The sequence below is a fragment of the Vipera ursinii genome, assembly GCF_947247035.1.
Source record: "Vipera ursinii genome assembly, chromosome: 2".
Taxonomy (NCBI): domain Eukaryota; kingdom Metazoa; phylum Chordata; class Lepidosauria; order Squamata; family Viperidae; genus Vipera; species Vipera ursinii.
In genome coordinates this window covers 56,772,688-56,788,648 of record NC_139513.1, presented here as the reverse complement: position 1 = coordinate 56,788,648, position 15,961 = coordinate 56,772,688, and the positions used below count along the sequence as shown (strand labels likewise).

The following is a 15,961-nucleotide window of genomic DNA, read 5'->3' as shown; positions in this document are numbered from 1 at the left end:
AACAACCACATAATATAATATAAACTGAGAGTTTCAGACTAAAATAAAAGCATCCATATTACCATGCAAGTAAGGAAAATAATTACAATTAAATTCCCTATTAAAATAAAACTTTATCAGGCCAACTTAAAGGTAAAGGTAAAGGTTCCCCCGCACATGCATGCTAGTCATTTCCGACTTTAGGGGCCGGTGCTCATCTCCGTTTCAAAGCCGAAGAGCCAGCGCTTGTCCGAGGATGTCTCCGTGGTCATGTGGCCGGCATGACTAGACGCCAAAGGCTCACGGAACGCTGTTACCTTCCCACCGTAGTGGTCCCTATTTTTCTACTTGCATTTTTACATGCTTTTGAACTGCTAGGTTGGCAGAAGCTGGGACGAGTAACAGGCGCTCACTCTGCTACGCGGCACTCAGGATTCGACCCGCCAAACTGCCGACCTTCTGATCGACAAGCTCAGCGTCCTAACCCACTGAGCCACTGTGTCCCTTTCAGGCCAACTTAGGTCTCAGCTAAACTTACATCACCAGTTTTGTTGAAGTGATTACTTACCGTAGTACTTCAGTAGCAAAACTATTTTTATCCGATTGTTCTGATTTTGTCTACTCTTATCTAGTCTGTATCTCAACATGCTGGATTATGGAACATATGGGCCCTACCCAGTCCCTAGATTACTATTTTTATCACCTGAGACAAACATCTGAATTTTGTGGGGCTGCATTTCAACACATATGATAGATGTATACTTTTATCTAGTGAGAAAAGTGCTGAATGCATGGAAATGGCAAAGCAACTCATAAAGAGGAAAGGTGGAAAAATTGCTTCAGGTACAGCCTTGATTTCATTGTTATCAGGACAATTAAAACAATGCTAGCATGTATTTAGGAGTAAGCACCACTGAAGTTACTTGAATCTATTTTTAGTAGATATTTATAAAACGTAATGTTAACTGCTGAGGGAAAACAAATCCTCAGTGAAATAAAATAAACTGAAAAGAAAGAAGATGTACAGCTCAAAATAATCAGCTTGTCGAAAGGGCCTGATTCTTCCCAGATTGTAAACAATGACATCCTTTTGGAAATCCAGTAATTTTACAGAAATATAGGCCTAAACCAAATGCTTAAAATATATGAATATCTTCTTGTAGAACAAGTCCTTCATTGTGAAGTTAAAAATAAAGCAGAAAATATATTAAAATTAACAAACTGAACAAACTTCTTTTCCTGAAGTATGAATTTGATGAATTTGTGGTGTTGTAAATACATATACATACATCTACTAGGCATATAAGCCTAGCAGAACAAACAAACAAATGCACTTAATGACTCTGGTACCATAAACCATAACTCATAAAAACGGGATTAGCTTTGAATGAACAGCCGAAATCAGGGAATTTTCACCTCAAGTTTACGAATCAGAGTTTTGAATTAAATAGGTTTCTGGTTTATGTAAATCTTAAATCAAGGCAAATACTTTGCTGTCTGGTTTTTAAAATGCTTCTGATTGGCTAATGAAACTACATTTCTGATTTGCAAAATATTAAAGCCCTGCTCAATGCTGAACTTATAAATGTCCTTGATCCAATAATTTCTTATTCTAGTATTAACTTGCCCATTCCAAAGTGCAAAATTATGGGTAACGTATCTAAAAATGAAGCTTTTGATAATGGAGACTCCAAATGTTTATAGCAGCTTTCACAATTATGACACCTAGTGTCTACTGTCTTGTGCAATTCTTGGAGTTGCAATGTGGCCAGATCCAGAGAACACCAGGTTGGAGATGTTGCGTATATATTTAATATGGAAACAAATGCATGAAAACAATAGGTCTCCACTTTAAGGTATGTGACTTCAGATACTACCTAGCAGATTTGCACTGTAATTGGGCAGGAAAATTTCCAGAATTGTTTAAAGAAGGTAACCACAGGAGAGCAAAATGCTCCAAAGGCATTCTTTTAATTATTTATTATTAACATCCCACTTTTACTGCACTTTGTACAATTGAATGTGGTGCACATAATGTTTCCTCCTACCATTTTCCCCTCATTAACCACCTTGTGAGATGGATTGGGCTGAAGGAGAGTAACTGGCCCAAAATCACTAGAACTCACAGATTCGTGGTTTCTAGCCCAATACCTTAACCATTTTAACAAAGTGGCAATTCTTGGAAAGTCAAGGGACAAAGTGAAAAAAATATTTAACTATGGTTAAATATAAAGACGACCAAACCAGTGATATAGCAAGTAGTCTTAGAATTGACAATGAAGATGTTCAAATGATGGGTAACTTTTGGCTTTTAGGATCAACTATCAAGCAACCAGCAATCAAAAAATAAACCACAGATTAGCATTAGGTAGGATAGTAATGAAAGGGTTGCAAAAGATATTTAGATGTTCTGAAGTATTTATCAAAACTATACAGACAATGGTTTTCCCTGTGCTCACTCTGTGGAAGTGAAAATTGGACTTTGAAGGAGGAGGATAGAAAGAGTATTGACATTTTTGAACTTTGGTGTTGGGAAAGAGTATTGAAAATACCAGGGGTAGCCAAAACAAACAAATGGATCATTGAAAAAATTAAACCTGCATTCTCATTCAAGGTGCAAATATCTTTAATATGCTAAGTGGAAGCCTACCTCTCTGGAAAAGCCTATAATGCTAGGAAAGATGGAGGCAGAAAACAAGAAAACAACCAGCAACAAGATAAATGGACTTGGTTACAGCAACAATATGCAGCCTTGGAGGATCTGAAGAACTAGGTTGGGGATAATAGATAACTGACAATACTGATGAAGGTATGTCTTCTGTCATCACTAAGAATTGACACTGACTTGATGGCACATAGTCAAATATCTGAGCAAACTGAGTTTATTCCTTCCAATAAACCATTTTAATTGTGGCTTATTAAATTAACTGTTCTAGCAAAAAAGAAACAAACCACTATCTATGAAACTAGAAACCAGCTTTTCAATAATATATAGCAAAATTATAAATCTACAGTAAATCAATTAAAAATTAACAAATTTTTTGGTAGTATTTTACTCTGCAAGTTGTTCACCTTTATCAGTTGTGTACATAATTTTTTTACCAACTTCCAAAATGTACATGCCAGGTGGGCTATTTTATATATACATACACATATATGTGTGTGTATGTATATATAAATTATAATGCAATTAACACAACTATTCCTCAGTTATAGAAAGCATTCTGCAGGAAACGATCCTTAATTCCAGGTCAAATTTTGTAGAAGCTGAATGGCTGCTGGTGAGGAATTATTCTGCCTTGGCAGGATTCCCTGCAGGTAATGAAATTTGGATAATGAGTTTTCTTTTCTACATGAATTTTTTGTACTGCATTCCAGATTCCTATACATTGCATTTTAGAGGTCACTGGCACAGATATGGAGAAAATCAGTGTATAGAACCTCCTATGATGCTGTGTTGAGGCTTGTGAAATTTTCATAATTTTTCAATGATACATCACCAAGACAGTGAACTACAAAAACAGCAGAGTTTTGTCTTCTTTCCTTCTGAAAATACCTATTAAACTAGTTAGAGAAATGTGCTTTCATCACCTGAGTCATGAAACAATAACATTGTTTACTTTTACAATAAAATCATTACACTCATGTAAAAAATAACATTGAAACCTATTTTAATATGATAAATTTCTGATAACACATTGTGGTTTATGAGGAATTCATGTACTACAGTAAAATAATGCATTCTATATATTTCTTTTCATTTTATAATTGTTTGAGAAAAAGTATTTTTCACCATTAGAAACTGTGATTCTCTATGGGATCTTTTCAGCTTTGCCCTGCGATTCTGGAACCAGATCTAAAATTGAGAGAAAAAAATACATGTTTAATAATACAGTACCCTAAAAAGAAGCTTTTGGTAAATGAGGTTAAAACTATAATGTTAATAACATTCCAACAGGTAAAAATACAAGAAGCTGCTTATAAAGAATAAAGTGTCTGCTTGAGTGAGACTTGATCCTATTAACTCATATAGAAGAGTCTTCCCAGCCTTACTCTAAGACAGGGGTCCCCAACCCCCGGTCTGCGGACCAGTACCGGGCTGCAGCATGCCAGCAACCAGGCCACATAAACAAATAAAGCCCCAGCCACAGGATGCAGGCAGCACACAAAACCACACCCCCTCTGGTCCACAGAAAAACCTCTCTCCATGTAACCGGTCCCTCGTGCCCAAAAGGTTGGGGACCTCTGCTCTAAGACATCAGAAAGGAACCATCACTGAATTATAACTCTCTCATCTCAAATTAAAGTGAATATTTGCAGTAAAACATGAGAAGCAACACTTCTTCAGGAAAACTCTGTGAAGGAGATAGGTGGATTCAAAAGATAGATAGACGGGCAGACAGATAAAAATGGTTATTGCTATCTAGGACTGGCTTCAAAAGATCAAACAGTGTTTTCAGTGAAGTGCAAAGCCTACAGATGGAATTCTATATAGTCATCTGAGAAACACCATCAAGAAGCACCGTCTCTCTATTGCCAACAATGGTGTATTGATGTATAAAAATAATACCTCTATGTACACTAAGTTGAATAAAACATAAAGTCAATGAAGTTGAATGCAGACAAAACAAAATGGTAATCTGTAATTGGTTTAAGATTATATAATCTATTTTAAATTAAAAGGTTGGCCAGCATTCTTAGACAGGTAAGTGTCTGTTCTAATTATTTTTGTGGCTGTTATTATTACCACCTTCCAGTCAAGATGTATTCCCAGGGTCTACATGGACATCCGTGCAGTTTAAAAGATTGCTCTTAGAAAAGCGATCTTTGTATATTTCTTCAGATATAAGTCCCATTCTCTTCAGAGACTTTTTTTTTCTTCCATTCAGTTGTGTCCAATTCTTGGATGCTGCCTGGACAAGTCCCTGTAATTTTCTTGGAAAATTTTTCAGAAGTGATTTTTCAAAACTGTAAGTCACTAAGCCTTAGTTATCAGTAAATCTAACTGTGTTAGAAAAGAGAAATTTTGTGAATCTAAAAACCAGAGACGTGATGTCCTTTAGGTTAGGGGTAACTTTGGCAACTTTAAGACTCGTAGACTTCAAATCCCAAAATTCTCCAGACAATCATACTGGCTGGGGAATTTTGGGAGTTGAAGTTGTTAGAGAGTAAACTTGATTTGGGTGACAATATTATATAATGGAGTAAAAGCACCTTTAAGGAGTTAAACGGCCTAAGGGTGTGGCTGTAATTATTCTACATAAAAGAGAGTTAGATGTTACACATAGTTGCTCTTGTTTATGTGTTTGATGTTAGTGTTTGGATACCTCTTGTTCTCTTGTTTGCTAACCTGATATTTATTCTCTCAAGAATCAACTGCTTGCTACAGTGTATATTGTTTTTGATATTGGTAAGCAGCTTTTGTATTTTGATACTATGTTTTTATGGACTGACTTTTATGTGCATGATACTGGATTGATATTTGGACTATTTCTTACTGTGTTTCTTTTTGTTGTCTGAGTAAAAATAAGTTATAAAACTCATGTTAGTGCATTACTGTTTGCCTAAGAGTCCCAGTACAACTTCCACTGTGTATTAATAATACTCTGTTAAACAAACCATTTTTTCAACAACATATTCTAACAATGGTTATGGGCCCAGATCCAGTGTGGTGCTGAGGACAGGCACAGTATTGTATTTATATTTCCTAACTGAGTTTTCAAATTCAGACAATGGCACAAGGACTATTCAATCCATTCTGCATTACCCGGCTTAATGGGTCAAACTACGTATCCTGGTCTACACAATGTAGTTTGCTATTACAAAATCAAGGTCTTTGGAAAATAGTCCATAATCCTCCTGATGTAACTGCCTGGGATCCAACTAATGAAGAAGATAACAAGAAGATTGTAGACTTCAATAAAGACAATGATAAGGCTTTATCTATCATTGGACTAACATTAGGAGACCAACAGCTAGTCCATGTGCGTGGAGAAGAATCTGCTGCTAAATGTTGGGCTAAGTTGAAAAAGATTTTTGTTCGGGACAGTGTTGGTGCTCATATAAATCTTACCAGAAAGCTATTTAGAGCTAGACTGGAAAAGAATGGCGATATGTTAGCTCACCTTAACTTTATAAAAGCAACTTTGTTGGAACTGCAAGAAAAAGAACTTATTTTCTCAGAGCTTCACCAGGTTTACATCATTTTATCATCATTGGATGAGAGCTATGATGCCTTTGTATCGTCCTTGGAGGTTTTGTCCAAAGAAGACCTAACTGTTTCTTCAATAACTGGAAGGTTGTTGGAAGAGTCAAGATGTCGTATGGAGAGAAAACAGTTGAGAGAGCCATTGCAACAAGAAATAAAGAAGACTGAATCTGCTTATATTTTAAGGAAATGCTTTAATTGTGGGTTAAAGGGACATATTGCTAAGTTTTGTCAGAATAGTAATTGTCAGAGAAAGGAAAGCCATAGAAAGAATAAAAAGCTGATTAATGTAGCTGTAGCTAATAGAACTACTAACAACCACAATTGGTGGGTGGTAGATAGTGGAGCTACACACTGTATTTCAAAAATAAAAAGGGATTTTGAGAATATAAGGTCTAGTAAAAAATATATTTCTATGGCTAATGGCTGGAGAGTCAAGGTCTCTGGAGAGGGTAAGGTTTACTGTTCATTTTTAAAACAAAATTTGGAAATGCTATATGTTCCCAGATGTGATTATAATCTATTATCAGTTAAGGCATTATTGGAAGCAGGTTTTAAAGTTACTTTCCAAGGGGAGGAATGTCTTATTCAAAAGAATGAAGTGAACTTAATAGCTAATATGAAAGACGGTTTGTTTGTAATTGGCAATGATCCTATAATAATGGCTACTACTTGTACAAATCAAAAACCACATGATGAATGTATTCATTTATTACATAGAAGATTGGGTCATGTGAATTTTAATACACTAAAAAGAACTGTAGCTTTGTCTAATGGGTTTAAGTTAAAGGCTTGTAAGAAATATCTGCAGTGTAACGTATGTGGTAGAGAAAAGAGCAGGGCAGCACCAGCTAATAGGTTAGATGGATTTAAAACCACAACTCCATTAGAACTGGTATTTATGGATTTGATAGGTCCTATGAAACCCAGTTTAGGGGGTGCTTGTTACATATTAAATATTCTAGACCATTATAGCAGATATGGGTTCTGTTATCTCCTTACGTCAAAAACTGAAACTATACAAACAATATCTAATTGGCTCAAGTTTGTGCAAAGGAAAACTCAGTTAAATGTAAAAACCATAATAACAGACAATGGAACTGAGTTTGTTAATAAACAGTTCAATGAGCTGTTAGTTTCAGAGGGAATAGAGCATAGACGTACAGCTCCTTATAGACCTCAGCATAACGCATTTGTTGAACGGAGGGGCCAAACATTGCAAGCTATGATTAGATCTATGATTGAAGATTCTGGTTTACCTGATAGCTTATGGGGAGAAGCAGCAAAATGTGCTAATCATATTTTAAATAATGTGGTTAGTTCAGCTACAGGTAAAATTCCTTATACCTTATGGTATAAGAGAAAACCAAATCTTAGTTATATTCACACATTTGGGACACCTGCTTGGGTACATATTCCAAGTTCAATAAGAAATAAAGGAGAACATAGAGCTAAACAATTATTTTTTGTTGGCTATGAGTTAAACCATAAGTCTTATCGGTTCTGGGAGAAAGGTACTAAAAACATTTATTGTAGTTCTAGCGCTGTTTTTCAAGAACAGTCAGGCTGGGAAAGGGTAGAAGATATTGTATATATTCCTCAACAAGATTTAACTAACTCTTCAAATGAAAGTGATAAAGAAGAGGAGGAACCTGCTAGAGAGATCAAACAAGAACCACTGATAGGGGAGACAGGAGAGGAAGAAGATAATAATGTAAATGTACCTATAAGTCCAATAATTCTCAGAAGGTCTAACAGGGAAAGACGACAGCCTGATCGTTTTGAGGCAGGTTTAATTTGTCAAATAGACATTGAACCTTCTAATGTTGAAGAAATAAAAATGTATCCTGAGAATGAAAGAAAGAATTGGAAAGTAGCTATGGATAAAGAAATAAAGTCTTTGCAAGATCTTAATGTTTATCAAGAGGTTAAAATACCTAAAACAGAAAAGTTAATTGGATGTAAATGGGTTTTTAAACTGAAAGAAAGTGTTACAGGAGAGGTAATACATAAAGCAAGATTAGTTGCTCAAGGATTTGCACAGAATAATAGTGATTATGATGAAGTATTTTCCCCAACGTTAAGAGCTTCCACTCTTAGGGCTGCTTTAGTTTGGGCAGCAAATAAGAATTATAGTATAAAACATGTAGATATTGAAACTGCTTATTTGCATGCAACATTAAACCATGATATATATAGGAAAGTTCCATCAGGAATAGAAAGTAAGGTAGGGTACTGTTGGAAACTGAATAAGAGTTTGTATGGTTTAAAACAGTCAGGTTATGAGTGGAATAGATGTTTAGTAAAAGAGTTAAATAGTTTGGGATTTAAAGCTAGTATTGCAGATCCTTGTTTATTTATAAAACAGCAAAATAGTGAATTATTGTTATTGTTATTCACTGATGATATTGCTATTATAGCAAAAGATGAAACAGAAACTGAAAGAATAATTTCAGGGTTAAAAAGAAAATTTAGAGTAAAAGATCTAGGAGCTATTAGTCATTATCTAGGGCTGGATATTGTCAGGACTAGTAAAGGATTTAAACTGTCTCAAGCTAAGAAAATTAATGGTTTGCTGAAACGTTATAATATGGAAAACTGTAAACCAGTAAAAACACCTATGGTTCAAGGTTTTGAGAGTTCAGCAGATAACAGCAATGTCTTTGATAAAAAGATATATCAATCATTAATAGGCAGCTTGATGTATTTATGTAATTGGTCAAGACCTGACATAGCATTCACAGTTAATCATTTAGCTAGATATTGTGAGAATCCTACAACCAGATGTTGGCAAGGTGCAAAAAGAGTTTTAAGATATTTGAAGCACACCATACATTATTCTCTATATCTAGAGCCAACAAAGGAATTAGAACTAAAAGCATTTGCAGATGCTAGTTTTGCATCTGATACTGTAACCAGGAAATCCACTTCAGGATTGGTTGTATTATTGGGAAACGCTTTAGTAGGATGGAGGTCTAACAGACAGAAGCATATAAGCTTATCAACAACTGAATCTGAATTTTCTTGTTTATCTTTATTATGTACTGAGCTATTGGTATGGAAACAATTATTGTTTGATATGGGTTTACATTGTAATGAACCAATAAAAGTGTATGAAGACAATCAAGCAGCTATAAAATTAGCAACTAATGCTGCAGTGAAAACTAGATCAAAACATACGGATCTACGGTATCTAAATGTCAGACAATGTGTTAAAGATAATTTGATTAAACTGGAATATTGTGCAACTGAAGATAATATTGCTGACCAGTTTACTAAAGCTCAGGGTGCTATAAAGCATAAATCTGTTTGTGATATGTGTAATTTGAGATTGTAAAAATATATGTATAATATGCCACCCAAAAAGGGGAGATTGTTAGAGAGTAAACTTGATTTGGGTGACAATATTATATAATGGAGTAAAAGCACCTTTAAGGAGTTAAACGGCCTAAGGGTGTGGCTGTAATTATTCTACATAAAAGAGAGTTAGATGTTACACATAGTTGCTCTTGTTTATGTGTTTGATGTTAGTGTTTGGATACCTCTTGTTCTCTTGTTTGCTAACCTGATATTTATTCTCTCAAGAATCAACTGCTTGCTACAGTGTATATTGTTTTTGATATTGGTAAGCAGCTTTTGTATTTTGATACTATGTTTTTATGGACTGACTTTTATGTGCATGATACTGGATTGATATTTGGACTATTTCTTACTGTGTTTCTTTTTGTTGTCTGAGTAAAAATAAGTTATAAAACTCATGTTAGTGCATTACTGTTTGCCTAAGAGTCCCAGTACAACTTCCACTGTGTATTAATAATACTCTGTTAACAACATATTCTAACAGAAGTCTACAAGTCTTAAAAGTTGCCAAGGTTGGACACCCCTGCTTTATTAGGCTTTAGTCCTAAACACATTTAAAGGCAAAGATACCTTTGACTGCTAGTGACTTAATGAGCACATCCCTGTAGTTTTCTTGCTATCTATGTGGTCACTAGGAATAAAAAAACCACTTGATGGCATACCATCAATGAACAAGAAAGCAGTTTGACCTGGCCTTTTTCTAAGATCTTTCTTTAAACCACCCCTCATCCACCCTTAGCCTAGGGCCCTAGGGTTTTCTATTCACATACCAACCAACAGACACTAATTAACCTCTACGGTCTGGTAGATGGTGCCATCTGCTGTAGTGGCAAATATAGTTATTTAAGTATAAATCCCACTCAGTTTTCTAGGCTTCATACACTGCATGAAGCCAAAGTTTAGTTACCGGTAGCTTATTTGTGGTTTAATGTGTTACTTAGAAGAAACCATTGTGGTTTGTTTAGAACATCTGTTAATGTGATATGTGAACCAAATACTTCAGGAAAAAATACGTAATTTATTCCATATGGATCCTACTTATTAGGTATTAGCATCAGAGGTTTTTTTCTGATTTGTATAAGAAATGTGTTTCCTTATTACTTAGGTATTACTGCAAACATAAGTAGAATTAGAAGGTTAAAAATAAAAAAAATGCAACATTTCAAAGTGAACTAGTATTTTTAACTTCTTCAGTCAGGGTCAGAATATTGGCCGTTATTATTATTCCCATCTATTATGACTCTTGCTAAGCAGATGTAACAATTCAGATTCCAGTAATACAAGCATAAGTACACAAATGCACATGTGTAAAGTTACCTGGATCCGGTCTTCATCTAAATCTAATTTTTGAGCCAGCTCTTCTCTAACATCAATGCCAGGATAAGAATTCACTTTGAAAACATTTTCCAGTATTTCTATCTAAAGAGAATAGACAAAAACTCTATTATTTACTTGTTTTCATTGCCAAAATACTTACATATTTTAAGCATTCATGATAAAGCCAAACCTTTTGCTAAAAATCTGGGTAAGATTCTAAAATATTTCGAGTCAATAGAAATCAATTAAGCTATTTTGAACTCAGGATGCTGATTAGATATAACATTTGTGGATCTTTTTATTCAGTAAAAGTATGATTGTACAGATTCTAGTGAAACAGGCATTTCTGGATTCTTTCTAATCAATGCCCCCTTATTAAAGAAAGCAGGAAGCAAAACATGCATTCTTAGCTGCATGAATAGGTTAAATGGGCTAAATCCCTACCTGGATTTGAGTGAATGCGGTCCTTGGCCTCCTACCTCTGTACCAACTCAATTCCCTTTTGTAAGAAAATCTTTCATTGACTGTGAAATAGTTTTCACATTTCAAAACTCTTTCTTCAGCTTTTCGGCAGTTGCTTGTATTATACAAAGGGAGTACACAGGAAATTGAAGAGAGATGCAGGCAGGGCAAACAATCTTCTCCTGAAAAGTCACAAACATTTTTAACACGATAACTAGCAACATGTTAGTTATACAGTAGTTTAAACTCAGAGACAGAGCTGAAACACAACAATCTGATTTTCTTTACAGTTTGACTTTTAAATGTGGCTTATATAATTTAAAGCTAAGGAACACAGTTAAAAGGTGAAGAAAATATTGAAATGAATCTTAACTTCCATCTTACCTAAATCACTGCCTTTATCCACCCATGGCCTGTGGGGTTTTGCAGCTGGAGTGCCATCTTTTTCCTGCTCTAATCCCAAAATATTTTCAATGGAAAACGAAAAAGTGCTTTTGCCTTCCCCAAGACTGAATTTATTCTGATGATTATAAGAAGCCGCATTATGAGCATAAAACGATCGGCCTGCCATTCTTTTGCCAACCTCCACACGCCATAATTCAGCTTTTACTTACAGGTCTTTTCTTATAGCTTTGACAACAAGGGGGTTGGATTTGCCACGTCATTAATTAAAATCTTTTATTAGAAAGTTTTAGCATGTCAATGAAGATTCTCCCACCAAGAGGCTAGAGGAGTTAATTGTTTATTTGTTTCCAAGTAATTAGCAACTAATGGAGGAGGGAGGAAACCAGGAAGAACAAAAAGTGTTATCTCCTGTAACCAGAGTATCAGACTTAACTTTTTCAAAAGCACCAATGCACAAGTATAACACTTCTCTTTTGTTTGAAATCATTAATGTATAAAATCAGGGCTTGGGTGGTGAGAGTTTTGTTTTTAAAATAATATTCCTATGGACTTCATTTACCTAAACAAAACAGCAGAATAGGAAACCAGTCAAGTAATAAGTAATCTCATTTAAGTGCATTTTCTTCCAATGAAAATTTAAAAATAATCTCTTAATGCTATTAGGGTAATCCTGAGGAAAAAGTATTTGCTTTTTCATATGCATATGTAATGATGAACATCCTCACTAAGATGACAATAGTCTTTGGCATAAGACTGCAATGGGCTGTCAGTGTTGTCAAAATTCAGTAATTCCAAGTGGTTAGATTATACAGTACAACACTTGAATGAAATACTGTAAAAAGGTTTGCTCCTCTATTTTCTTAGTTCAGAATTTAATTTGATGCCATTTTGTGTTTGCTTATCAAACTTGGATGTCACCCAGCTTGCCAAAGGTAGTGTTATGTTGGTATTCTTGGAGGAATCCATCAAATGCTGTATGAAACATCCCATAAAAATCAAAGCCAGAAACCATGCAGTTTTAGAAAAAGCCAGTCCATAACCTGTTTTACTGATGCTCAGTGAGACTAAATATGATTATTTTCATCCTAATTTGCATTATAGTTATGGCAAATGAAATTTATAAAAGGCCAGTGGAGATAATGAATTTTACCAATAACTTTATTTATGAAAATTTATATGGCCATCAAAATCACTCTCAGTGACTCTGGATGGCTTACAAAGATAAGAGCAAAGATATTTGCTCTGTTTATCTCAGGGTTATTTTATTTTTCCATTCTTTTCCATGCTTGCTGGAAAAAAGTCTGGTCTGAATTTAGAATGATTGCTGGATCCAACCATTGTGCTTTACAAATCATAGTCTATGATGCAGCACCCAGATTTCCCCATGACAATTTGCTGAATTCCAAGCTGATATGTAACAATTTTGTGATAGTGATAAGGCAGCAAGCTAACTTAGGAAAATAAGGTCAGGTTTTGTCCTTCAGCAGAGAACAACCAAAATTCATGATAAGGCTGCAAGTTCATGGGCTTCAGCTACAACAAATTCATAGGGAGCCTCCAAGTGCTATATGAGGGGAAGATGTCCCACAAGGTAGGAGCAGCCCTGGAAAAGCCACACCTCCTAGGTCGGTGATGGCGAACCTCTTAGAGACCGAGTGCCCAAACTGCAACCCAAAACCCACTTATGTATCATTGGGTGCCAGGTGGGTGTGGCCCATTGGGTGGGTGTGGCCCATTGGGTGGGCGTGGCTGTGGTGGTAACGGCAGATTGGGTGGGACTAAAAAGTTCAATCAATTCCAACTTTGCAAGATCTTTTTTTCCCCACGAGAAGTTGAAATTGATTGATTGAACTTTTTTTTTTGCACACAGCGGTGGAGGCCTAAAGCGAAAAGGTTTTATAAAACCCAGCTGAAGGCCTAGGACTGGGGCGACAATGCACGTGCCCACAGAGTGGGCTCTGCGTGCCACCTGTGGCACACGTGCATAGGTTCGCCACCACGGTCCTAGGTTCTGCTCGAAGGCAACATTTCAGGGAAGGGATCTAAAATATGCCTATCCTATGTGATCTAGTGGGAGGGGGGTAGATATTCTCAGGGAAAGGCAAATAACTTGATCCCATTCCATTTAGGGCAGGGGCGTCAAACTGCCGGCCCACGGGCCGGACGCATCACACGGAACCCGCGCCCACCCCATTGCCGTGAATGGAAAAACAGTTCCGGTATGTTGTGCGTTCTCACATGATGTTGCGAGTTTGACATGGCTGATTTAGGGCTTTAAATGTGATAACTAGCACCCAGAATTAGTTCTAGAAGGAAACTGAGAGCTAGTGCAGCTTGTGCAACAGGTGAAACTGGGAGCTCCCAATACTGCATTTGCTGGTGGATTCAGGACCAGTTGTAGCTTGTGGACAGTCTTTAAGGGCAGCCCCATTTAGAGCACATTCCAGTAGTTCAAATGGGAACTGACCCAAGGTATGAGTGACTGAATATTTTAAGGTAGACATCAAGAATTGCAAGAACTTTGGAGTAAAGACTTCCTTTTTTTTCAAACCAGTTTTAAAAAATACAACATTAAGTATGGTTTTTTTGTTCTTAAGAAGAGATTAATTCAACAACAAAATGAAGGGACAGTTGCATCACTCCAGATTTACAATCTTTGATATTTTTATTTTTTTAATTTTGAACATAGACAAAATGGAAAAACTGATCAAAATTATGCTCTGCAGTCAAATGTAATGTACAGTATTTTAAAACAGCTGTTTATTATTATTATTTTGCATGTTTGGATTTTTTTCCCATTTGTCTTTTTGTTTTTGTATGTTAAAGCTGTACATTAAAAATTGAGACGACCATTAATGTTGATTTGTTTTATAAGCATATTGGAGAATTGTCAATTTTCTATCCTTCTATCAAGAAACAACTGAGAAGTAAACTCAGATATAAGCTTTAAAACAGTAGTCTATCTAGTTTCCTGCTAGCAACATAGGCCATTGCGTCTTAGCAAGTTATGGCCAGAAATATACCATAATTCGACAAACCCTGGTCACTGTTGTGTCTATGAGGGATCGTGCACATATATTTATCAGATTATTTCCTGTAAATGCTTATCCTATATTTGGGCAAATACACTCTTTTCTTCTTTATCAATTTTTGTTCCTGGGTTTGCCTAGTTTTTACTTACTCCACATTCAAGCATCTCCTCAGTCTTATGGGTGCTTCAGAGTTGAAAGACCTTAACATTTTTTATCAATGGAAAGTAGTTCAAATTTAAGTTTGTTTCTAGTGGTGGGCAATATTTGACCCAAATTTGTGTGTGTGTGTGTGTGTGTGTGTGTGTGTGTGTGTGAGAGAGAGAGAGAGAGAGAGAGAGAGAAACAGAGAAAGCACATGTGTGAGAGACAGAGAGAGAGAGCAGAGAGAGAGCACATGTGTGTATTGATGGATCTGAAACCTACAATGTTACCTGGGAGCAGGTAATATTCTTTGTAAAAGCACGGTTTCAAAGGGCAATTTTCAAATGTATTGTTAGAAATGTTGTAAGAAGCAAAACAAATATTGCAAAAATAAAGTGGTTGTGTTAGGTCTTCCTTTATAAACGAATAATTACTATATTTTGTTGAAACAATACATTCAACTGCAGTACAGCTCTGTAATGTTGCCACCTAGTGTTCATGAACTCCTATTTTAGAGCAAATAATGAAGTCTTCGTTAATTAACTGGAAAGGACTTAATTGTTAACTAGTCTAACAGATGAAAGTTAAGAAAATAAGTAAAACGGTCAATGTTGTATTAGTTAACACAGGTGTTCAAACTTGGCACCTTTAAGACTTGTGGACTTCAACTTCCAGAATTCCTCAGCGAGTCCTGGCTGGCTGAGGAATTCTGGGAGTTGAAGTCCACAAATCTTAAAAGTTGCCAAGTTTGAAGACCCCTGAGTTAACAGTTTAGTTGATAATTTGTATGCCTTGCAAATGGATTGTACAGAAGGGAAAAAGGGAAATATTTTTTTCAATAAAACATGAGTGGAAACTCCTTTTGTCAACATTTTCCAGATATTGGCCAGGGATCAGGTTATTTTTCTATTCCCCATCACTCTTTCTCGGTCTGCCAAGCCAGATGCAGAGAAGTGATACTTTTGCTGGAAGTCAAACCATATTTATAAAGGGGTTTTGAACTAATGTTGAAGACCACATGACATTCTCCCTTTGAGTCTGCCAATTTTCCATTCTC

At 35.8% G+C, this 15,961-nt stretch overlaps 1 protein-coding gene across 1 annotated transcript; it reads right to left on the bottom strand.

Annotated features, from left to right (window-relative positions):
* Positions 1-3,054: 3,054 nt before the first annotated feature.
* HESX1 (HESX homeobox 1) lies at positions 3,055-12,054 on the bottom strand. The gene is made up of 5 exons (XM_083356925.1): positions 11,711-12,054; positions 11,309-11,508; positions 10,865-10,966; positions 3,773-3,835; positions 3,055-3,291 (listed from the first exon to the last, which is right to left on the bottom strand). The coding sequence occupies exons 1-5, from the start codon at positions 11,895-11,897 to the stop codon at positions 3,220-3,222; spliced, it is 624 nt and encodes a 207-aa protein (XP_083213051.1). The 5' UTR covers positions 11,898-12,054; the 3' UTR covers positions 3,055-3,219.
* Between the last annotated feature and the right edge of the window lie 3,907 nt (positions 12,055-15,961).

Excerpts from the sequence above, each read along its gene's own strand:
- HESX1 (XM_083356925.1), bottom strand. The coding sequence starts at position 11,897 with ATGGCAGGCCGATCGTTTTATGCTCATAATGCGGCTTCTTATAATCAT. Across the intron at positions 10,967-11,308 it reads CCGCATTCACTCAAATCCAG|ATAGAAATACTGGAAAATGT; the intron begins GTAGGGATTTAG and ends TATTCTCTTTAG. Across the intron at positions 3,292-3,772 it reads GAGAATCACAGTTTCTAATG|GGAATCCTGCCAAGGCAGAA; the intron begins GTGAAAAATACT and ends CATTACCTGCAG.